The sequence below is a fragment of the Grus americana genome, unplaced genomic scaffold, assembly GCF_028858705.1.
Source record: "Grus americana isolate bGruAme1 unplaced genomic scaffold, bGruAme1.mat H_41, whole genome shotgun sequence".
NCBI lineage: Eukaryota > Metazoa > Chordata > Aves > Gruiformes > Gruidae > Grus > Grus americana.
Window position 1 is genome coordinate 19,713 of NW_026561362.1, and position 26,093 is coordinate 45,805.

Genomic DNA, 26,093 nt, shown 5'->3' on the forward strand with positions numbered 1-26,093 from the left:
TACTTAGTTAGAACAAGGTACTTGACTGATTAAATTAATTCTGTGCCTGAGTGAGTTTTTAAATACTGATGAACAGGCATTACAGGATTGAGGGGGGAGGGTGGCACACCTTATTTGCAATTCATCCTTTGTTTTGACATGTCATGTTTCAGGTAACTACCCATGTCCAGGTCCCTATTGTATTTTGATAATATGATTAAAGAATCTTTATACTATGGTAATTTTTTAAAATTTATTTTTAAAATTGAGGTTTGTGTAGTAATTTTTGTAGTTGTGTTCATATTTTGTGAAACGTTAAGATGTGTTCTTATTTTCCCTGGTTAATGAAAACTAAAGACACCTATAAAAATATTTAAGATACATGCCATGTTAGTGCTTATGAAAAGTACATATTCTTATGTATTCTTTTATATATCTACTTAAATATAATAATGTATAGTAATATAGGATTTTTGCAGTGTATTAGTTGCACAGATGGTATTTGAAATAGTTTCAACTTGGAGGAAAGTAATTCCTGCCGTTGACTATAATTTTTGCAGTTGGGACTGCCTGTTCATTGATGAATTGTGTGGTAGAGTAAGAATTGTGAGACAAGGAAATCTTTGTATGCAATACTAATCAGGGGTTGGTGATTAAAGTGATTACAAGCCTTACTTAATTCAGAAATCTTTTTAAAAGCACAACTTTTATATTGCTGCTGAGCATTATTTCTGATAAGGGCCAAAATAAAGATATCTGATGAGGAAGAGTTGACTGACAGGTTTTCTGGGCAGCTATGTAGTAGCTATTTTTATGTAAGGAGTGAGCTAAAGTGCTATGCTTAGAAGAAAAATTCACACAAAGATTCAACTCTCATAGGTCTCTCTCTCTCTCTTTTTCTCCACCCTCTAGTGATATGCAGCTTCCGAGGAGCTGTACCGCAAGGCTTGGTCCTGGAACTAGGTGAAACTGTCCAGATCCTAGAGAAATGTGAAGGTAAGTGTGATGCCCAAGAAGTAATCCCATTTTCTGTGTAAGAATATACAAATATCTTAATCTAGCAGACTTTAATAAGTTGTTTGGAAATCATGATGCATCAAATCAAAGCACTTGAATAAAACCTAATCTGACCCACTTTCTGTAGGAAAGGCTGAGTGCTGTTGGCACTAATCCAGTCTGATAGGGGGTCAGTGTGTTTTAAGTTAACCATCTGTCCAGAAAATCTTGAACCCTGACCTGATTGTTGTATTGTAATTGGGTCTTACAGTGAATTTTCATCATGTAAAGTATATAATCAGTATCTTTTTTTACTATATTTTTCTCAGTGTTACTGTTATGCATTTCAGTTAAGTATATTAGTGTTTATTATTTAGAAACATCTGAACACATGAAAAATATTAGTTATGAAATAAATTAGCAAATCATTTGGGAGCAATACTGGAAAAAATCTAAAGACTATGGGTTGGGGGGGGGTTGCTTTGCATTTAGCTTCATGTGGGTTTTTTTGTACTGAAAGAAAAATGCCATTGTAAATGTTATAACTATAGTTCTTTCTTATGTGGCTGGAGTTGTCTGTGTGTGAATAAATTGAATGTCCTAATCCTCTGCTTTATTCATATGAATAATGTGATTGAAATTGTTATATTTAAAACGGGAATGATTTTTATCCTAATGTTCAGAGTCAGCAAGTGGTGTAAAACATGTCTGTTGAGAAGTAGGTTGACAAGATACAGTATGAGAACATGTTTCACTGTAGTCTGAGGTGGAATGATGTAACGTTAATCCTGAAGTGTTAAAACAAAATCAAAACCAGATCCACAAATTTGAATTCCAAATTAACATTCCACAAAGTTGTAGGTTTGGGTTTGTTCAGTTTACAGTCATTTTTCATCTCCAGTGTTAATATTGCTATGCGAACCTTCTGCGTGCTTGTCAGAAGACTGCTTTTCTTCTTTCATGCCTAGAAGTCTTTTGCTTTTGATGCTTTTTCTTGTACTCAGGTGTTTTGTTTATTTACCTACTGACTTAAAAAAAAGTGACCTCTTGCATGCTAATTTTTCTAGGAAAGTAGTAGCTTCTTCACCCACACTTGTAAAAATTTTCTGTTGAATGAGAGTTTTGCAGTGCAATAGTGATGTTTAATCAATGAAGAAGCATGCTGTAAACAATACCTGTAGTATTATACCTGCAAATGATAATGTTTTTTAAAAAAAAAAACAAAACAAAAAAACAAACGTGGTGTACTGGACTAAGCTTTACTCAAGCACTGAGTGTCGGTTGTAGTCATTCCACCAGGTCTTGCGAATTAGTACATGGTGCAAGCTAAGGAAAAAAATATTACTTTGCATAGGATAGTATAACCCTAAAGGTAAAACAGTGTATGTTGCTGAAAGCAGTCATGATATTTTCAAACCATTTCTGGTAATCAAGGAAACTTTCAAAACTCTGGGAAATTAAAGCACAATCTCAAAGGAGCAGGTTGCTTACAGAAAAGCAAAAGGATTATCCAATGTCTCTTTACAGTGCCATAATAATTAGACTCTGTATATTTCCTTTGCCAGTAGTTTTGAGGATGATTCCTCAAAGGTGATTCATGCCAGTCTTCAAATTGCTGAGAAAGGAGGCCCTCAGGCAAAGTGTATTCCTGGGTGGAAGGAGGTGCTTGTTACAGAGGTGTTTTGGTCTTGGTTTTTTAAGCCCTCTATCCTGTCATTTTGGTTGAGGTGACTTTGCCATAGACATAACATATGTAAAAAGATACATTAATTTTGATGATAATGTCTGTAACTCCATAGTATGAAACTCATCTGAATATTCAGATGGTCTGTGCTACAGCTCTTGCATGTGTGAATTATGCAAAAAAGCACACTAAAAGTGCAAAGTAGGTTCTTAAAAGAAAAAAAGTAGTTGTTAAAGCATTCTTGTCTAAGTGGTTGTTTAACATGGTCTTTGGTTTGCCTTGCAAATTTAGAATGAAACATACCTCATCTACTTCTGCATTGTTTGCTGGGGATTCTTTTGTCCAGACAAACTGGATAAATTCATGTTAACCCATGCAAATAAGGGTCACTACTGTGGGAGTCAACAGAAGATCCATTGCTGTTTCGGCTTCCCTTCTTACAATAGTTTGTGCATAATTCTCTACAGTAGGGACTTTGCTGTCTGGGGTAAAAGGATTCACATGCATGCAAACCTTCATGTGACGTGAAGAATGATTTTGGAGACTCGCTGAAGAATTCAAGGTTGACAAAGACTCAAATACTAGCTATACTTCTGAATGTGCTTATTTTTAATCATAATGACTTATTTAATAACTATTATTATTGCACATAGTGACTCGTGTAAAAAGCAGTTGCTGCATTTAGAGCAATTGAATGAAAGAGTAGGGAATTTTCTGTATCAAGTTCTTGGGTACCTCTGCAGCTAAGTTATATATATATATTTGCAGAGTAAAGGAACAAATATATACACACACACATGTGCACACACGTACATATACATGTATTTCTCTCTTTAAGGCTAATAAATATGAATACCAGTTGATAACACATTTTAAAAAAAAATTTATTATGGTTGTCTATGCATTTTTTAAATAAAATGCAATGAAATACAGTTGTCTTTGTTAAAATAGATCTTGTTCATGTGCTTGAAATTGGAACTTTTGAATTTCAATCAATTTGTGTGCCTACCACTGTGTGTGCTTTCATACTAGGCCACAAATGTCTAAATTGCTGTTTTCTAACCCTGTCTAACTCTGATCAACACCTCCCACTGCCTGGTCCCCCAGTAATTCAATATGGCAGGGTTCAAACCCATGGCCTTAGTCTCTGCCTTTCCTCTGGGGCTACAGAAAGCTCCACCCATGTTTTCATCACTGTATGCTATCTCTAATGCATGTGATGTTACCAGGGTGGTTTTATAGTTACTATTTGCATGAAGGACTCTGAGATCCTTGACTGGTCTCACTTAAAGGTAACAAATACTCTTCAAGATACCAGTTGTATGTATGCTTGTCTTTCACAGCTTTCCCCTCTCAAGCCCTTCCGCTTATAATTTTGCCACTGAGAGAGAACTGAAACAGCAAGTGGTATTCTCTGCCTTACATGCCATGCATTGAGGAGGTGAAATGGTATGGCAATAGTATGCCTCCTATAAATGCTGAAAGACAGAGTTTTGTCAAGTGACAAAGTACAAGCATACTCATTGTTTGAAATACATGTGGCCTGTGCATTCCAAAGAACACCCTATTTTTCAAGTCATTCAGCTATTGCCCTGCCACTGGCAGTAGCTGTGAGTAACTAGTGGCATTCAGAGTAAATTTGTCTGGTTTGCCCATTCATTTTTATTGCTAGGGAGCAGTTTTCTTTAGATTAAAAATACTACAGCTTCAGTGACTTTAATTATTACGTTGAGACTCTTGTATATTCACTGAAGAAAAGAAACACTAGCTGATGCCTGAAGCGCCAGTTAAAAGAATATTATCTTACCCATGCAAATTCTGGTATCCACACAAGTATTTATTTACATGGTTTTTGTGTGTGTGTGCTTGTGTTAATAAAAGGGTTCTTAAGCCACGCATGTAATGTATTTAAAGTTTCCCTCTGTTACTCCAGCAGCAACAGCACGGTCAAATGAAGACTTTCCAGTATTTGAGACACTTATGCAGCAGATATGGCTTGCAATTAGGGTTTTTTCTTAAATTCTTGAAGAATTCAATGTGATTGAGAAGTGATATCTTTGCCATGCTTCCGAGTTGTACCATACAGCTGAGTGAGGAATCACACTTCAGACTGCCATTGCTGTGGGAGCAATGCAGGTTTCCTTCCACTGTCAGGAGCTGTCCTGTGGCTGGCTGGGCCAAGTTGACTCATTCCCAGTAATTTGGGTTTACCCTGAGAAAGATGTCCCCCAGTGAGATATCCCTTTTCCTCTTTGCCTTTTGTGGAGTGTGCCAGTGGAACTGAAGGTTCTGGGATTCACACAGCTGCTGCGGAAGATCTTGCCTGGCTATTCAAAATACTCTTTTGGAGTGCTGGAATGGCTTCTTGATGGCCTTCTATTTGGCTAAGACCAAGATAAAACACATTCTATTTCTTCTGCTTTTGTTGTGGCATCTCTCTGACTGCATTATTAGCATATTCCTGTGGCTCTGCTGGCATGAGGCTGCTCCCTGACATGGTGTTGGCAGGCTGGGTTGGCTATTCATCTGCTGCTCGTCCTGTCCTGGCACTGCTCAGAGCATCAAGTTCAGAACGGAGTGGTCTTGGCATTGAGTGGTTTCGGCATCAACAAGCTTTTGTTAAGCACTGTTACTATCCATTTTCTGGGTCATTTTGAGTACCTTTAGCTCTGCACAAAGGTCCTCTGAAAGCAGCTTACATGCAGACCCAAAGGTAAAAGCAATTGTTTGTCTACTATGCAAAAGATAGCTTTCCTCCAGATTTTGAGGGTTACTCACAATACTGCAAAGTATACTTATTTTTGTAGGACAAAGGAGGTTTGAGTTCTTGTAGCAGATTCTACTAGCAGTGCTTTCTTTAAGAACCAAATTTAGCTTTAGGATTTACCATAAATACTTCTGTAATTTATTTTCTGAATTCTATTTGTCAAGAAATTATATGTTGAATTTGTTTTTTCATGCAGTCTGCAGCCGATGCTACTTTATTCAACCCAGATATTTGAGCTTTTATTTTTCTGAAAAATAGATCAATACCTTCCAGTTAGGACCCTTTTGGTTTTCTGCTACTGAGTGCTCAAAAGGGATGAGCTTTTTCCATGTGACAGACCTCTTGTTGATTAAGTGGAAACCTGAAAAGGGTTATGAGGTGGCTTTTAGAAAGAATATCCTGTTTTGTTCAAGGCACTTTCAAGTAAAGATCAAAAAATATTGGTGGCTCTTCTAATCGCTCAGATTAAGAGATTGAGATGTGCAGGCCTGCCACAGAGCTCCTTTTGCAATTTAACTAGGATTGCACTATTGCTGAGACTTCTGAGTGTGATCCATCTTTGGAAAGACTGTTTTTCAGTCTTTATCTGAGAGTATGCAGGTTTCAGTAATATGGCTTCACATTTCCCACACTGTGAATTGCCATAGGTACAGGTGGTTGTAGGTGAAAGATACATTATTTACCTAAGCATTTTACGTTCTGCCTCTTCAGAGGCCTTGTTGAGTGCTAGGGTTCAGAGGAGCTAAGCAGAAAGCCTAATAGCAGGAAGCTGAAAAAGCCCTAGCAACAAAGGGAAGGACAGGCACACATTCTTGCATATGCTGCTAAGTAATTTAGCTTTTATTACTGGCCTGCTAGTAACCTACAGTGTGAATATATGTATAGACTATGCATTTTGAAGAAAAAGTTCCAAGCAAGTGGTGGTCTTAACATGCAGGGGGAACAGGCATAATGGGGTGCTTTTCCTTTTGTTTTTCTCCAGTTTTATTACCATGGAAGTAATCTTTGAGGGATTATTTGCTGTGTAGGGTGTACAGAGGGCAGAGCTGTAGATCAGCCTCCTCTTCACTTTTCTTAGCTTGGATCAAATATTGTTAGATGGTATTGAAAAAAGCAGATAGAAAGCACTGTGTTTTTTCCTGAGTTTTATGTTTCACCTTAAAAAATGTAATGTTTAGATGCAATGGTAGGTTTAGCTGGCATGGATCACTGTGCAGTGTGGCTGTATTGCTTCAGGTAGTCTGCTTGGTTTATCTACTACACTGTGCAAGAGAGTCCATGTAAAAGCAAAGTTGGAATAGAGCTTTAAGATACAGTGACTTGCCCAGAACACACTGGAATGGATATGATTCATTCCCTTTTCTTCTACAATGCTTGGATTAAACCTTTGTCTTGAGCCTACTGAGAATATAAAGTATGAGGTGTTCAAAATCTGTTAGATTAGGAAAGCATATGTAATTCCTGCATGGAGTTACTGTTTTACTGAGGCATTACGTCTGTCATACTATCAGTTTCTTTAAAACAAACAAAAAGCTTTGCACCTCCATTCATCAATATTTATCAAGTATGTGCCTTTGTCATGACACTTACCCAGAAATACACATTGACGCAACATTAAGATGCAGTCCAAATGGTTGCATTCATCCCCAGCTTCTCACAAATGTTCAGACGTAACAGTGCTTTCTTCAGTTGTTATTGTGCTGTGGCATAAGCAGTAGGCTCATCCTGTGCTTGTCTTCCTGAGTGATCAAAGAAAAAAGTTTCCTTGCAGTGTCATCTGTATCATTGAAGGTATTTTTGCCTATTCTAGGATGTCTTCGTCATTTTATCTACTTCATTTTGACTAGGATACATACTTGAAATTCATCAGGCTTGTTTGGGATATATTTAGCGTTCTCCTTCCTATCCTGAATAGGATGTTGCTTAATGTGGTGTTTCAAATAGACTAATTTTTGATATTCTTATAGCAGATGATGTTATATGGTATGGAATGTCCCTTTGGCTGATTCAGGTCAGCTGTCCCAGCTATGTCTCATCCCAGCTTCTTGCCTACCCCAAGCCTACTCACTGGGGGTGGCACATTGGGAAAAAGAGAAAGCCTTGATGTTGTACAAGCACCAGTCAGCAATAGCCAACACGTTGATCTCTTACCAGCACTTGTCTAGCCACAAATCCAAAACACAGGAGCAGACAGGCTATTGTGGAGAAAGTTAACTCCATCCCAGCCAGATCCAGTACACTGATTCATTTTTTGAAAACCAGTTAGAATTATCTGTCTTGCTTTCCCTAGGTCATCCACTAGGTCAAGCAGTTTGAGAATATTCTTAGCTGTCAGAAAAGGAAATGGGGGGAGGCATTGTGTGCACGAAGCACAGTCTTTCTCTGTAGAGAGTTGTAGGTGTTCTAGCTCTGGTCTTGCCCCTTAACTTCATCTATTCTCAAATTCTTATTAGTTACTGACTAGACAGACAGTTAATCTGTTCAAATTGTAGGATACTCATGATTGTTGTTTCACATTAACTTATTACAGCATTCTTGTCACTTCATAGCCATGTATTCCTGCTTCTTAATTTTAAATCCATCTCTTTCACCATTTCCTTGAAGTCAGTACTGTTTAAAGGCTATGTATCACTAGAAAATGAATGTCATAATGCTAAAGCATTAGCAATTAATTATTTGTAGGACACTAACATCTAAAAGTATTAGTCAATATTGAGGTCTAACCATGTAGTGTATGTTGTGATCACAATTAGCTGAAGCACCTGCCTGGATTTGATGGCTATCATGATTAAATCCTCCAAAATACATGTTTTTTAAAATATATTATTAGATCAATATTAATCTATTTAAGACTAATTCCAGAATAAAGGTTTAGTTCATTTTAGTGAATAGCGTAATGCAGATGCAATTTTCTAAATGTGTTTTTTAAAAAAAAGCATTGTACCTTTTCTCATAGCTTTTCCTTTGAGATACAGAATGAGGTTTTGGTAGTGTTCAGTGTAAGAAAATAAGGAATTACATTTTACTATTTAGTGCTTTCAGGTTCTGGTGAGCTCTTCTTTCTACTGTATCTTGCTTGCATGGAGTTGGAGGAAACTTAAACCAGAGAAGGGTGATTCTAAAAATACTATACGACACTGAAAAAGAAGAGAGAAAAGAAAGGAAAACTTAAGATCTGGAGAGCACAATCTACAAGATTAAGGGGAAATATACCACTTTTCAAATGTATAAAAGTGCCTACAAAAGAGAAGTCAAGAAAATGTTTTCCATAGTCTCCAAAAGAAAAAAATATCCTGGATTCAAATAGCAGCAAAGAAAGTTCAGGTTATAAAGTGCACGTATGTTGTCTGCGCCACTGAAATAGGTTGTCCAGTGAGGATTTGCTATATCTACTTGAAATAAATATTCAAGATTTTCAAGTACTATATATCAAAATGTTACTGCTATGTGCACATCTAAATCATTATTAGACACCTGCTTTATTGGGTTTTGTTCTAACTTTACAGTTCTGTTCACAAACTCAGATAAAACCACTTCTTTCCATATCTACTGAGAAGTTTGCCATTCTGTTTGTCTTAAAGCTTAAAATGTATGTTTATTTCTAAGGTACAGAGTCTGTGAATATAAAAGTTAGCACATGCTGTATTTAATATTGGTAACAATGAATCACAGGATAGATGCATTTATTTTTTTCTGTGGTCTTAAAAATATGTAGCATCTGTTATTCAGAGGCAGGTGTTGCAGGCACAGTTGTGTGGAGTTTTAGAAATTACTCATTTTAAGGATCTGTACATGTTGTTTGTGCATATATATTTATATTAATATGATTGCCATGAAGTTTGATCAACTAAAAAATAAATGGAAACCAAAATGTTATTTTTTAATATAAGCAATAATTTCATGGGAAAATAAATCGTGTTATGTTCTATCTTCATGAGAAATTTGTGTAATAAAGAAGATGGGTTTTAATTTTTTCCATACTGATTTTCAAATTCATTAATTATTTTCTTTTGTATTGACTCAGATTTCCTTAAAATAATTCAAGACTAGCAGGCTGCCTTTAAAACCAAATGAAGGTCCTCTTCCCCACTTCTGAGCCTCTAAATGAGACTTATGTTATAATTCAGCCAAATATGAAGTCCTCTTTCTGAGAGAGACTAAACACAGTTACTTTGTTCTGTTCTTCTCTATTCTCCATGGCAAATTACTGACAAATTTTCCTAGTATTCTTGAACGCTGCAGATACTAAATTTTACCTGTCCTCTGTAGAAAAAAAAAAAAAGTAGGAAGTTGCTGGAAAAATCAGAGCTATTTTTGTGGAAAGTGGATTTAGATTATGTGAAATTGTTGGGCTCGGGCAAGTTTGGGTTGTTGCCTGTCTGAATACCAGGCTGCAGTAGACAGTGACATGCAGGCAGTTGAACTTGCTGCTTGTGTAGTGTCTGCATCTGGCCCACTTTGCCCATAAATTTCTGGTCTCCAGGGAGGGCCAGGCCTCCTCTCAGAACTCACCCCTGGCACTTTTCATTGCCCGTGCTCCTGTGGGGTGTTCCAGGCTCAGGTCATAAGGTTAGCTTTATGTTCTGGGGCTGAAGCATTAGACCCAGATATGAAGAGAGCAGCCTGTTTTTGACAAGTATTCAAGGTAGTTTTGCATGTCTTAGGGAGTTGAAGAGCAGCTCATCTACCATGATCACTGAAGTGCTCCTTTGCCATTGTTAAGCTGGGTGGTGTTTTCAGCACTTTTTTTCCTGTTGAATCTTGCATGGAGTAACATTACTTTCACCTGTGTAAAACAGGAGTAATTGGGTGGCTCTGTTTAACTTGTAGCTGTTGCAGCTTTAGCTTTTGTTCCTGATTTATTGTCCTGTCTGGGGCTATTATCTGATGGGGGATACAAGAATAATAATTGGGTTTGTAAAATTAGATCCTAAAGCCTGTTCTCTAGTCTCACAGACATACATAAGACAAGACATGTGCAAAGGATTTATATTAGTTTAAAAAGTTTTAGAAATGTATGATAACAGCTTTTCCTGCCTTTAAAAGGACAAGTTTTTGAAGTCTGGAGATTTTGTTAAGATAAACACTACGAAGAGACTCATGTACCAGCATGATGATCCTAGAGGTCTTTTCCAACCTTAAAGATTCTATGATTCTATGTAAGAAAAGTTTTTAGTACAGATTCTTGCATGAGTGCTGAATGCATCTTTGCCACAGTGGCTAAAGATTGTGAGTACAGTGACTAAGTATACTAAGCTGCTTTTATTCTTGGTGGGAATAAACAGGTTCTTAATTGTGTCTCATCATTGCAGAGCAAAAGAATATAAAATAAAATAAAAACCAACAAAAACCAAATAAAAAACCCTTGAAAAATTTTACCTACATGAGGCACAGCTGGTTTTTGAGATGATCTCAGTAACTGCATAGTTTTCAGTCGGTTTGCTTCTGTGTAAAGTAAGTAATGCCACAAATTAATATAATGTGTTTTATCTTTTTATCTGGTTTTAGGCTGGTACAGAGGTGTTTCCATTAAGAAGCCTAATGTAAAGGTAAGTGTGAATATATTTTTTTTTAATTTAGTCGGAGATTATCTCTACTTTGCTGTTGCAACATTGTAACTTTTAGTTTTCCTTACCCTTAGGATTTTACTTCTCTAACTTTTTTTCCTGTGGAAGTATTGGATTTCTTTTCTAAATGATACTCATTAGTCACCCAAAGGATCAGCAAACCTTCCTGATACGTAAGATGTAATCTTTCCAACATTTATAAATCTCATCCAATTTGATCGTCTCCACCCTACTCCCCTAAGAAAAGCATAGATGGGTGATCTTGTATTGCTTAATTCAGGATTTTTAAAGAACCCATTTAATAATTTGCATTATTAATCTAAGACAACTTTGAAAAAAGTCTGATGAAAAAGGATATTTTAAGTTTGTTCTTTTTTTCAGGTTTTTACAGTTTAACCACTGCATTTGGTTATTTTCCAGTCACATCCCTGTTTTGCTCTTGGAGAACTTTTTTGACTGTTCTGATATGAATTTTTTGCAAGTGAATATGTATTTTTATATGTTTGGATAGATACTTTTACAAATAGGTGCTTCTTTGTAAGCATCACTTTGTTATCTTTTGGTTTAAATATAGCTTGTATTTAAGAAGAAAAGAGTACCAGATTCCTCATGTTTACCTGTATTATGGAATATAATATTGCCTGTGTTATGTTTTCATGACTATAATACTCTTTAAGTGGAAAAGCCTCTGTTGATTGTGTGTGTGTTGGTACATCTTCTGCTTTTGTATACGTTCCCTTTGATCGGAGAGCCCTACAAACCTTTCTTGGTTTCTTAGGTAACCAGCACAGGATCACAGAAATAAATAGCATTAATTGGAAATGAACCAAACAAGAAACTGAAGTAGCATTTCTTCCCTTTCCAGATTTTTGTGTGGCTGAAAGCATCTACACTTACTTTTTTTCCCCTGATGAAGCCATTCCTATTAGATCAATCTTTTTTCCTTCTGCGATTTCAGTCTTGCCTAGGAAAAGGAAGGAATTTTTCTTAGCACTTTGAATCACCTTTACTTAGTATTTTTTTCTTCCTAAATTGTACTGGTTTAAAGCTCTAAAAATTTAAAGCCCACACTTGATTACTGACATTTTTGTGAGAGGCTGTCAGCTGGTTTTTAACCTGAAGATTACCAGTGCTGATCCTGTATTCCCCATTGAAGTGCAGGCTTACCGTTCTTAGAGACTGACTTGAATTTGCTGTGAGGATTCAGGGCTACGTGTTTTACAGAGATAATGGAACACTATGAAAAGTTAGGTTTAAATTACCTCTTTTCCCCACGTCTCATCACAAAAGAACACAAGGGCACAGGCAAAGTTAGAATCCAGCCATCATGGGAACAGCAAAAGGCAAATAGCTGGAGCTATCCCAAGTGGAAGCTTTTTGTTGCAAAGAGGGAGGAAAAAGGATAGCTCCAGCACATGCAAGTAATAGAATACTTTCTTTCCTTATTGAAAGACTGGCATGGGGGCTAGACACAAAGTTGATGACGGACTTTTTATTTTGATTTTCTTAAACCTATGTCCTTGTCATCTAATGTAATGTATGTAGCACAGAGAGCCCTGGTCTGGAAGGATACTGACGCTATGCTGCAAACTGCACGATAGCCACTTTTCTGGCTGTCCCAGCCAGCTCACATCTCTCCAGTAAATGTTGCTGGTAGTTACTTCTGTTACTCATTCCTTTCTGCTAACTGCAAGCTGTCCTCTGAACTCTTCCTACTTGTCACGCCTCTTTCCTGCTTGCTCATCACCTGTTAGTGGATTATTGGGCTCTCGCAGTCTTTGCAGTAGGAAGACAATTGGCTAAACTTAAATGTTTTCTTTTAAATCAATCTTGTCCCTTCCAAGGCAGCTGTGTAGGATTAGTGACACCTTTTTGTTTGATCCTAGTTGACTTACCCATAATTTTTAGACCAGAGCATATTTCCCATACGTTTCTGAACACTTCAGGAACTTTTGGGAATGAAAAGTAATCAGTTTGAATCTTTGTATGAAATTTTTGTTGAATAGACTTGCAAAACTTCCTTATTAAGAAATTGATCTTTCACGATGGAGGTTTGGTTCAGTGTGCTGTCCTGTTCTAAGATGGATTAAAATGATCAATTGTGACTAATCTGAATGTTGACTTTTGACTGTGGTAGCTTCTTTGAAACAGTGTTAGGGTGGGTTTTTTAAATAGGTATATTGGCAATTATTTGTTGTGGCTTAGCATACAAATGCTAAAAACTACAAATGTATTTTTCTAACTTACAGACTTCTTTCTCTTGCAGGGGATTTTTCCTGCAAACTATATTCACTTGAAAAAGGCAATCGTCAGTAACAGAGGGTAAGTAGTTTTTCTTCTCTTTAAGAAGCTGCAGTGTTTCTCATCTAGAAGGGAATCTAAGAAATAGTTATTAAAATTTATAGAGTGGTTTTAGTTTATTGCATCTTTTGTTGTGTATTAGGGTGTGAAAATTAAATGTAATTCTGCAGAGCTTTGGGGTTTTTTTTATTTTTAATATAGCAAGAATCAGTGCTGTTGGTTACTCCTGTTCACTTTTGCTCATAAAATTTTAATTCTAGAGGTGTCATGTGAAACGCATGCATTTTAAAGAGCTCTACTTCTATTTTTTTATTTCTGCTTCTTCCTCACTGGCAAAATTCTATATATTCCCCTTTGTTATGGAGGCACCAGCATGTAGACAGCCCATCTCGTTTATCAACAGATTTTCACTGAGACCTAGCTCACAGGGTAGCTATGTTACTGGGAAACTTTTCCAAAGGATCCAACCCACTGTACTTCAAGCCAAAGAATGACTGAAGTACACTCTGCTGAAAATATTTTACCTTCGCTGTCTTATAGGCAGCTCATATGTTAAACCTAGAGGTAAGATTAATTTAGTTAATGTGAATAGCAATACTGATGGCAACATAATGTCAGAGATTTTACTGTGTGTAGGCTCTACAACCTGCAAAGTTTCCTGTGAGATTGACTAAGACTCCTGAAATCAATATCCCGTGTCTTCACTGCTGCTTTTACCTGCATTTTCTAGATTAAGGGCACTGTGGGGAGATTTATAAGTGCATCATTTTCAGACCATTACCCAAGGCAACAAATTAAATGTGGAAGATAAAATGTATTAAATGGCATTTAGTGAAGTACCTGTAGAAAAATGTGACTTCTGATAGCCTTGAATTGGAGGTTTATCCTCAAAGGGACTGAGTAAAGATTGTAAGGGCAACTGTAATACTGATGCTTCGTAACTTTGGGGTGTAATAAAATTATACATATTGCATAGAATGACTACTTCTAACATGTACTCTCCTTAGGGGGAAGTTTCCTGTAATCTGTAGTTAATTAGTACTTGATGTTAGTTCAAAATTTGTAAAGGGCAACCAATTCAGGATATATAAGTATCAAAGACTGGTATACCGACTGTACAACAGAACGTAATACAACTCTAAATGAGAGATCATGGTTATTTCATGTTTTGGTAAAAGAAATTCTCCCCCTGTATTGAAGCATATATTCAAAGTGCCAATATGAACACTTGTGAAATGATAGAGCATGGTATATAATGTTCTTATATTTGAGTCATGGACCCAATGTAATGTCATTAGTACGTGGGTATAATGGAAGAAGTGCAGGATTATAGGAAGGCAAAGCATTGTATTTACATGGTTAAATGTAGTCCTGATGTGCATTCTCTTTAAATCCAGCCATACTGTTGAAGACTGATCTTCCAAAATGTTTTATTTTTTCACTGATGCCAAAAGTTTGTAAATCCATTTCCAAAAATAATCTTTAGAACATTTTCCTTCGGTTTTGATCTGCCCCCCCCCCCCCCCCCCCATTAGCTAAAGAGTATTGTGTGATTCCTTTTATCTTTTTGTTTTCTGTGGTTGAACTATTTTGAATCCCTTCCCTGTAATGGCATTTTACAGAGATCTGAAAAGAACTGAATTTTCAGCTAGAGGTGGTTGTGGCATCATTTTTAATGTTGCTAGCATCAAGCAAACTTTTGATGATATATACTAAATGCAGAATTTTAGTTTAATGATTGAAATGATCTTTGAATATGAGCTAAAGAATAGGTGTTGGGATTTTCATCATATTCTTAGTGTCATACTTCAGATCACAAGCATACTCTGTGGAGACTTGTTAAAGCATGAATTGAGATTTCCTAGTCTTACTGTGGCCAAATTTTGAAAAAACCCAAACCAACAAACAAACCTCAAAACCCAACCAAACCCAAACAAAAACATTGCAGCAGTAGAATGCCCAGTGTCGGTCAGTGTTTCAGTTTACCACAACTAAATGTAGGAATGATAAGGTCATTGGCATAATAACAGAAAAAAATTGTGATCTGTCTTGTCTCCTGGTATGTATGTATATGAATCGGTGTTTCCTAGCCCTAGCTTTCAGGGGGCATGAATGCATGCCTAATATGACTATGCCAGGTTTTTAAGATAGTGATGTTTCTAACATATGTATATTTTAGATCTTAATATAAGATTTACTTATGTCATTGATATGAGTTTTTGTAGCTTGGAAATGAAGAATTGAAGCTTTTGTTCGATAAGTTTTCTGCTCCAAGAATACAGAGACACATACAGTGACTTAACTTCATCATCCTCTCCCCCATTGTTTGTTAACTTTGGCTTCAGCCAATGTGGCACAATTATTTCTAGTAAGAATTTTCAAAAGCAAAATATTGCCGTGAAAGTGTGTGTGGGTTTTTTAATGATTAACTGTGTTCTCTTTTAAAAACAAACACACACACACCCCCCCCCTTTTGGAATTAATTACATCTCATTGTTCGCATATTTACTTCTTAGCACTCATTTAACTCTGCACAAAGAACAGAAGAAATAACTTAAACTGATTATGAAACGGGGAGTTTGTAGCTTCCCTTCAGGAGAATTTCAAAATAACTGTATGCGCAGTTGTCCTTCAGGGTGGCTGGATGCGCTGCAGAGGCCGTCTCTCACTTGACAGTACTTTAGAACCTATGGAAAATTGTTCCAGTAGGGTGTGTGTCAGAAATGTGGTGGGGTTTTTTCAGGTTTTGTTTTTTATTTTATTTTATTTTCCATCTATTTTAAAAATTGCCAAAAGAGCAGAAGCTTGAAATAGACCTTATTTTTACAGCGTCTGACATTTTATTTCAATAATAACATTCAACATAAAGGGCAAGCCAAGGCACTAATGGCTCAGATAATAGAATGGTACTACAATACATACATTAGTTATCACATTCTTGCATTTCAGTGTGATGAAAGAAGAGAGAGCTATGCTTCTTCTTTAATGGGTATGGAGGATCTTGACCACAAAGGAACAAGTCCTATTCTTTTGATTAGAGGATAGCTCACTCGGGTTTCATAGCCAATATTGAAACAGTCTTCTGGATAGGAAAGGTTAATAGATGGCACATCTTTTGCATAGTTGATGATATTGGCTAGCATATTAATTGGAGGGGAAAAAGGGTTGGACTGGCTTAGAGAGAAGGGACACAAACTGTGAAGGGCCCCACTTTACAGGCACGTTAATTTAATGTGCTATGATCATGAATAGTGTTTTCATTGACCTTGATTAGAATGAAATTATATATTTTGAACAGGTAAATAGAAAATGCTTCACATAAGCTGATTCTTGTGGAATGCAGTTGAGGAACGGTTGACATGAATCTGGAGTTGCTTAAGTGTTAAAAGCGACAAAATGTTGCTCTTAAGATATTTTCTTTTATGTTGAACAAATTCAAACAAATTCAAGTTCTAGGATTTTACAAATTACTGTGTTGACATTTATTTCTTTTTCTACCTTTTCCAGGGTACCTTTCCTAATTTTTTTCCCCTTATTCTTGTATAGGCAATATGAAACAGTTGTCCCACTTGAAGATTCTGTTGTGACTGAAGTCACAGCAACACTGCAGGAATGGGCTGTGCTCTGGAAACAGCTGTATGTGGTAAGAACAGTACTCTTCTCATTGTACTTTATTTCTCAAATAACTTGGGAGGTATGTTGATTGCATTTCAGTCCATTAGTAAAAAGTCATAATCAATATAAGAATCGTTAGATTCATTATATCTAGTGGGGGGTTCACTAACTGCAGAATCACTGATCATGTGAGGTCAACATGAGCTATGTTGGAAATTTCAGCAGTTTTGAAATTCTGCTTTCAGATCGGAAAGCTTCACTGTTTAAAAAACCCTAATTTTTACGTGTTCTTAAATATGTAAGAAATAGTGTATGTGTTTAGTAGCACAAAATGGAAGATTTTCTGTAAGTCCCATCAAAGACTTCAAAGAATTATTCAGCACAGTCTGTGAGTGTTTTAGCATTGAGTTTGAGAGAGGAAGAACTTAGAGGTCTTTTTGTATGATTGTTCCATCCTCTATTAAAAATAAACACTGAAATGTATTGAGTTTTATCTCATCTATTTTATATAATTTTTGGTTGCTGCCACATAATGTCACCTATCTCTGCTTTCATCTTTGTTGTTCTTACTTTTTTAATGGCCAAATCCCATGGAACAGCAAATAAAAAACTTGCACATTTGACAGTATTTTTTTCCTTTTTCTTTTTTTTTTTTTTTTTCCTCCTCTTGGCTTTTTAGCTTAGTAATTGCAAGCCATAATTGTAGGATTAGGATCAAGAACTGTCGGTGGTACATGCATGAATTGCCTTTCTATCCTTATTTTAGAGAAATTTCTCTACATAAAGCTGCAGCAGCTCTGTTTGCTTATTTAAATCTGAAGTGACAGTAGTTAGTTATCTAATAAATAAAACTGGAAAAGATCCAATTAAATGGGTCTAGTGTATCTCTAGCATAACCAGCCATGTTCCGTATTCCCTTCAAAAAGCAATCAAGTCTATTATGAAATCATTTTTACTTTCGTTGCTCCCACTTTTTCTATGGGGATCATATGCCTCTGAAGAAATTTTCTTGGAAAGTAGCATCCAGTCTAAGGGGAGGCATTGCACAAGGTATATACATCTTTTTTTACACTGCTTTTACACCTAGTACTCCTGCTTTTTCCATTTCAAATACTTACCTCTGGTGTATGCGAATAAAGCAATCTTTTCTGTTTTCCTCCTGTAAGATTTTTCTCTCTCCCCAGTGTCAGATGAAGAAGACAACAGTAATACTGACAATGGTACTGAATTGGAGAAAGGGGAATCATATTACCTACAAATGAGTTACACTTCCTTTGTACTAATCTATTTCTTTTTTATTGTTAAAACTAGTTCCTTGAGGGGGGAGAGAGAGAAAGCTCTAGCTATAAACTTTCACTTAGTAATTTTCTTTCTGGGACTGCTTTCTATTCTAGCTCATTATACTTATTATAACATTGCACACAACATTATTGTATTCTTAAATAACAGGGGAAAGAATTTACTGTTTTCATAGAAGTTTGGAAGGAGATATCTGTTCCCTGACAAGAAGCAACTGGCAGAGCTTTAGAGTAAAAAATACTTTGTTTTGTGGTGGGTTTCTTCAGAAATTATAAAAAAAATTTTAAAAAATCCCACCACAAAAACCCAAACCAAACTCAAATATTTTCTAATATAGAAATAATCAGAGAACTGTTTAGGTTGGAAGGGGCCTCTTGAGATCATCTAGTTCAACTGCCTTCTCAAGTAGGGTCAGCTAAAGTAGGTTGTCCAGGATTGCATCCAGTCAGGTTTTGAGTTTCTTGTGAATGGAGACTCCACAACTCCCCTGGTCAAACACTGACCGTGTTTCTTTATGTTCAGGACTACTGATGTAGTACCATAGCTCTTCTGACATGAAAGAACAATCTGTTGTCATGTTTAGGTGGGTAACAGAAACTTGTCCTGTTTACAAACTGTAAATCTGAAGCCTGAGAAAGTGTACAGAGGTGCACAAATGGATGTGGCAGAGCTGGGATTAAGATTTTATAATTGGTATTTAAGCTAGAAGCTATGCTGTAAGGTCATATCATTTCTTAAAATATATTAAATACTTGCTTGTTGTTGGATCAGCACCAGCAGAAAATTTTTATTATTCCCAAACTGTAATACGAATCATCTAAGAAATCTAATTAATGTTATTTATCATGCTTCTGTGCCTAGTCAGCTTTGTAGAAAAGTTTCTTACTGTAGTGAAAGTTCAAATGCTAGTTGTTACTGCAGATGTTTTCAGTAGGTCAGTACCTATAAATGGTAACAGCAGACAGTTCATTATTTAGTAGTATTGCACTGTAAGATAGCTGCCAAACAAAATGCCAAACAGCATCTCTTAATATCTCTGAACAGGCTGAAATGTTCATCTCATGCTTTTTGGCAAACTTCTTACCTGAATTATGGTTTGAAAGACCAATTTTGTTTCAATTAAAAATTCCAAGAAATTGCTTTAGTAATATCGTTGAGATACATTGTAAGGTTTGTATTTGCCTTTCAGTTAAACAATAGGAACTGGAATGTAATACCTAGGAAGCCTGGAGCGATTAAAATGCTGCCTGAAGAGGGATGTTATGTTGTTTTGAGATAAAATAGCTCAGATGAAAAAAAAAACAGAGGGAGGAGAACAATGAGAAATGGAAGGGCAAAGTGAAGCACAACTTTGAGAGAGACAGCTGTAGAAAATTAGTTCGTGTAAAATATTGGCAATCTTCCTTGGTTCTCTCTGACTATAGAGAGTCCGTGCTATTACCAGGAAGAAACTGTGTGCGTGGAAGCTAGAATAGATTTGAGTTATAAGAGTTGTGCAGTAATTTTAGTTTGTAAGTCTGGGAAATATATATTGGAAAGATTAGCCTGAGATCACTGTACTGCACAGGGCTGTGATGTTCTTGTAATTTTTGCTATCAAGGTGAAAGCAAAGTGATAGTCTTAGTAGAACTAGAAGCTGAGACTGTGGAGGAAAGGCATTTGTTTGTGATGAGTTCTTAAAGGAAGGGCTGTACCTAAAATGAATTTGAAATAGAAAGATGTATGGTGTGTTCTTTGCTTTAATATCATGTTATGCTGTGACTAGTTGGATTCTGATATTATAACCCTTTTAAATGCTAACAAAGCAATAAGAATTTTGAAGATACAGGAAGTTTCTCTCAAATTGGAAAGGGATACAAATAATACTGGTATGGAAGCTATCAGAAAATGTATTCAGGGTTTTTGTTATTTGTATTGGGTATTTTTTTGTAGCAGTAATGATAACCTAGTCAAAAAAATCTATCTAAAGATCACCTTTTTTGTTATTGAGTAATCAGTAATAGAATTTAAATATTTAATTTTTTCAAAGGAGTGAAGATGATATGGCTTTTATGGTTCTGGGATACAAAAAAGGACATTTTTTCCCCTATTCGAATATGTAGTCTGTGTGCAGATAGATATAGTGCCATGACACTGGAAATTAAAAAGTTCTTTGCCTTCTGATTTGCCTGTATCCAGCCTTCTAAGATGAGCACAGAAACAGTAAGATTTAGTAACTACTTTCTGTCAAAAAAGGTCAATGTTCTATTTAATTTGGTTTGGATTTTCCTACTTTTCACTGTCATTGTACAAAATCTTTGGGAGGAAGTTCACAGGAACTGAGTGTTCAAAATCTGTAGTATGCAAACACTGTATACTGATTTGCTTATATTGTGGGTAGAGTTTCTGATAACCATAGCTGACCAGATATGTGTGTGTGTGTGAGAACATATGTGTGAGTGTATGTATACACATACACACTCTGTATTCTGTTTTGCCTGGCTCAAATACTCCATATTGTTATTTAGATTAATTTGGACAAGTTATCTATTTTGTTTTGTGGGAAGCCTAAGAAATTTAAGAGGAGGTTCTACTTATCCTTTCTCAGTATTACAAAGGCTTATAAACAGAAGATGCCAGGGATTCCCTTCCCCAGTATTGTACTTAATATGAATTGGAAGAGGAAAGAAAAATAAGATTATTGCTACCACTATGGGAAGCTGGGCTTGTTCTTGTGACTCCTCCAAAGGGACAAGGAGGAGAGAGCAGAAAAGCAAGAACAAACCTTGGAGAGACTTCTGTAGGCACAGAGGTGGATAAAGATGCAAAATTGCATTTGTTATGGTGAAATGCATGTGTGTGGCTCCAAGGTAGTTGCCCAGAGCAGTGTATGACTTCCACCGAGATGGAAAAATAATACCAATAAGGTAGATAACTTTCCTGCTTACCCTGTATGTGTTGATAAGATTTGTTATTTTTATACTACTACTAAATAAAGGATCTGCAAGTTCTCTGTGAGCTTTAGTTAATTAGGTCAAACAAGACTCCTGTGAGTTGTTAAGTCAGCTAAAGGGATCACTGAAACTCACAGTTGGAGCATAGTAGCTATTTTAACAGTAAAAAAAATTCCTCAGAGTTTAAGATGTGATGTGAGGACTATTTCTGTGGAAATAGCAGATGACTGTAGAGAGACCAAACATAATTGCCCAATTTAGAATTTGGTTAGATCAGTAAAGGTAATTTGCTACTTTTATGCAGAAGGAGAGTGGGGGGAAGTGTGTGGAGTGACTTCTCATTTGGTTTTGGGAACAAGACCTAATGGTGTTGGGAATAGATGGAATTTTTGTCAGCTGGGTCTGAAACAAAGTTCCTATTGGCTCCTTTTAAATTTTCTGAGGATCCTATCAAGTAAAAGAGAGTGGGTAAAAGGACTTGGTGCAATTGCACCATCTGATTTGGGTGTTTTAGGGTGTCCGTATAATTGAAGCATTACTTCAAAACTCATCTTAAAACAAAATGCCATTCACTGAATCACTTATGTAGTTTACTCTTGAATTGGAGTATTTTATGAGACATTTTTACTTAGCTGCCTTTTGCTTCATATCTGATGAAGTATGGAACTGTTGATACATTTTCTAAACTATGTAGACAGAAAAAAGCATGGTATGATTTAAAACAGACATGCTGCATCTGAGGTCTACTTCAGAAGGTCTCCTTTGAAGGAATAGAATGGAAAGTCAAGGCTGTGAGCATATTTCATACACACGTACAGTTCTGTGCAAGCAAACCCCTGGAAAGATGAGGTATTTGTACAGAGGCATATGTACAAAGATGGTATTGCACATATGTGTGGTCCTCTTTCCTTTTTCTGAGTAATTTTCAAGGTTACCTGCAAATAGGAAAATCCTTTAGGGTGATTGTTCAGGCATTGAGACAGACATCTAAAATGAATCTTAAGAGCTTGTTTGGCCCCTGTTGAGAAATTTGCCCCCACAAGAAGCGGGCCCATGTGAACCTCATGAAGTTCAACAAGGCCAAGTGCCAGGTCCTGCACCTGATTTGGTGCAACCCCTGGTATCAATACCAGCTGAGTGATGAAGGGATTGAGAGCAGTACTGAGGAGAAGGACTTGGGTGGTACTAGTGGATGAAAAGCTGGACGTGAGCTGGCAATGTGCGCTCACAGCCCCGAAAGCCAACTGTATCCTGGGCCGCATCAAAAGAAGCGTGACCAGCAGGTTGAGGGAGGTGATTCTGCCCCTCCAACTCCACGCTGGTGAGACCCTACGTGGAGTTCTGCATCCAGCTCTGGGGTCCTTAGCACAGGAGTGACAAGGACCTGTTGGAATGGGTCCAGACGAGGGCCACAAAAATTATCAGAGGGGTGGAACACTTCTGTGAGGAAAGGCTGAAAGAGTTGGGGTTGTTCAGCCTGGAGAAGAGAAGGCTCCAGGGAGACCTTATTGCAGCCTTTCAGTACATAGAGGGGACTCATAAGAAAGAGGGGACAGACTTTTTAGCAGGGCCTTTTGCAATAGGACAAGGGGTGATGGTTTTAAACTAAAAGAGGGTAGATTCAGACTAGGTATGAGGAAGAAACTCTTTACAATCACGGTGATGAAACACTGGCACAGGTTGCCCAGAGAGGTGGTAGATGCCCCATCCCTGGAAACATTCAAGGTCAGATTGGATGGGGCTCTGAGCAACCTGATCTAGCTGATGTTCCTGCTCATTGCAGGGGGGGTCGGACTAGATGACCTTTAAAGGTCCCTTCCAACCCAAACCATTCTATGATAGTAACAAGGAGACAAGTTTTCACTTTATTATCCCTGATCCTATGTTCTAATGTTCAGCGGTATTGTGGATATTTTTATATCTTTCTACAGTTGGAGCGAAGGATGGATCTTCATGGAGTTGTCAGGAACTCAGATATGAGTTTCAGTCAGCTGATAGTCTTGTTCAGGGCTGCACAGAATATAAGGGAAACTAAGAGTAAATATTTCCACTTTCAGTAGCATCTAGTTCTTCAGTTTCTCAAAGGGAACACTAGGCTGGGAAAAACCTGATTGCTTAGCAACCTGATCAGGCTTTCAGCAGATTTGTCATTTGATTACTAGAAAATGCTTGAACTTTTTTCTTGATTGAGTTGTGAAGGGTATGTGCAGAATTATTTGGAGAATGCAGAATGATGAACACTTCAGTGTTGTGTGTAAAGTAAATATTTTTATAATTTGGGATGTTCAGTCATGGAAAGGGAAGCTGGAGATAAATCATACAATCATAGAACAGCCCGGGTTGGAACGGACCTCAAAAGATCATCTGGTCCAGCCTTTCGTGGGAAAGGGAGCCTGGCTGAGATTACCTAGCACCTTGTCCAATTGCATCTTGAAAACATCCAGTGATGGGGACTCTACGACATCCCTGGGGAGGTTGTTCCAGTGAGTGATTGTTCTTAACGTAAAAAATTTCTTTCTTATATTGAGATGAAACCTCTCCTGGGGCAATTAATACCCATTGTCCCTTGTCGTCTCCATGTAGCTCCTTGTGAAGTCAGAAGCTCCATCATCTTTGTAGCCACCCTTTAAGTATAGAATACTGTGATGAGGTCCCCCTGAGCCTTCTCCAGGGAGAAAAGACCTAACTCCTTTAGTCATTCCTCATAGGGCAGTTTCTCCAGCCCTTCGATCATCTTTGTGGACCTCCTTTGGACCCTCTCCACTCTGTCCATGTCTGTCTTGAATTGTGAGGATCAGATTAACAACCACAATACAGAAGTGTCACAATGTGATTTATGTCTACTCATTACCTTAGTTAGAAGGTTTTGTACCTAAAATCATACGCTTTTATGCTGCTTAGGTATGTCGTCGTTGGAAAGTTGAATAAAAGTCCTTCTCATGCTTTGTTGAGACTTGCATTTACATAAATTTATTAGCTATGGTTTCTTGGAGGTCTTTAGAGGATGGCATGACCTCTACATTTCTTCTTTGGTGAAACAGTCCTCATGTAGAGTCTACACTTAATATTTATTAGGTCATTGCCATAAAACACAATCCATTTCAGTACATCTCCCCTTTAGCGCTAACTTGCTGAAGTTCAGTTTAAGTGCTTCATATTTTAAGATTATAAAGGATGCCCATAATTGCTATTTTTCCCTTCCCTGTTTTAAGAGATTTAATGCAGTCAGTCCCTCGTAGTGATTTGTGGAAATGTGCGAGCTTTAAGGAATTAGCAGTAAGTATAAATTTTTAGGAGAGTAAAATAAGATTAGTTTGTAAGCAAGTATCATATCATTAAAATTTGAAAAACTACGATAATTGTTTTGAAAGTTACTTTCTTTGAAGACCACTGAACTCATGGATAGTTTATGGGATTTAAAGAACAGTATAATGAGGAGCAATATATGCAGTACATTTCACCTTTCATTTACTTCCACATACAGACTGATGGTATCATTTAAGATTATTAGGATCAACTAGACAGCTCTTATGTATCTTCAAACAAACAAAAGGTTGACTGTAAAACAAAAAGTATTAATCAGACTGTATGAGAGGAATATATGTTTTGAGTTACCATGGAGATGGATAGATTTTAATAGATTTTAGAAATAGAGAGAATTAAATGTAAGTCACCTTCTGCTGTCCTTGGCAAGTCCCACTGTGACAAACTATGTGCAGGGTGTTTTTATAATTTCTTGCTTTTTAGGAGAATGTTATTTAGTCATTGATATGTGAGGTCATAATATGCTCTTTTATTTTGGTAAATAGAAGACAATAGCTGCTGCCTTGATACTGAAATTCATAGCAAATTGGGAGGGGGGATTTGGAGAGGGGTTTTCTGAGATTAATTTTAAATTTTTGAAGTATTAGCTAGCTCGTAGTTGACAAAGAGCTTTTTCCTTTTAGAGCAATATCCAGGCTACCACACGCTGAAAACAGTGTTACAGTATACGTGCAAAGTACATGTGCAATATTAAAACATGGGAATTTTATTTCATCGAATGCTGGTTTGACGCTAGCTTTGTACAGGCAACCAGCAAGGAAACAGAATAGAATTTACTCAGGGGAAAACAGTAGCTGACCTGCAGATGCTTTCAAACTATTTCTTTTGTACTGTAAACTTACCGAACACTTAATGACATGAGACCAGGGAAAGGTTTTATTCCAAAAATCCAAACGCGAGTTTGAGGGTTTCTTCATCTGTAACTGGAGAGACTCACTGGGTTGTTCTAAATACGATGTTATGACAGAATTGCATTTGAAATAGAGGCAAATGGTACGGTGGTTTGATTTTAGTCTGCCAAAGATGTATTTTGAGGAAACAAGGCAGTTTGTTTTGATTTGGTTTTGGTTTTAAGGAACAGAAAATTAGAGAAGAGGGGAAAGAAAAAGGGGTAGGGGAAACTGGCAATCTGGCTTTTTGCAGTGAGTGAGCAAGCTTGTGTGCATGTATGGAGCTTAGAAGGAAAAAGACTGGTCATCCCTAATGGGTATTTATTGGAACTAAAAAGACAGTTTATTGGATTTCATTTTATAGAAGACAGATTTTTTTAAAAAATATTTTTTTTAATAGAAAAGCAAAGAGCATCTGTCCTTTTGGCAGCCTGTATGGCAGTGTTGTCCGTGTGGTATCAAGAAGTGTCCTTCAGTCTTACCCTGATTTATGTTACTTTCTGTTGTTTCTATCCTTAAGACGTAGAGAGGAAAAAGTAACTAACAACAATTATTATTAATAATTGTAATTATTATATGTGTGTCTCTAACACAATTATATATGTTTCCTAAAGTGAGTGGGTAACAGAAAGTTTCTTGGGTGGGAGGGGTAGAAAATCAGGGTTGAGAATTAGTTTATGCACAGGGTACTAAAATCCTTGTGGCTGGAGTGACAGAGAACAGTCTAGCTGCAGCAGT

General features: G+C 36.9%; 1 protein-coding gene across 1 annotated transcript in view; it reads left to right on the forward strand.

Moving 5' to 3' along the window:
- Positions 1 to 891: 891 nt before the first annotated feature.
- Positions 892 to 26,093, forward strand: part of LOC129200312 (dedicator of cytokinesis protein 3-like) — a gene marked incomplete at both ends in the record, with an annotated part of 49,124 nt that continues 23,922 nt past the window's right edge. Inside the window, 4 exons of the mRNA XM_054811635.1 lie at positions 892 to 975; positions 10,935 to 10,975; positions 13,260 to 13,315; positions 16,841 to 16,937. Coding sequence (XP_054667610.1) covers positions 892 to 975; positions 10,935 to 10,975; positions 13,260 to 13,315; positions 16,841 to 16,937 — 278 coding nt within the window. The remainder of the gene's footprint in view (positions 976 to 10,934; positions 10,976 to 13,259; positions 13,316 to 16,840; positions 16,938 to 26,093) is intronic.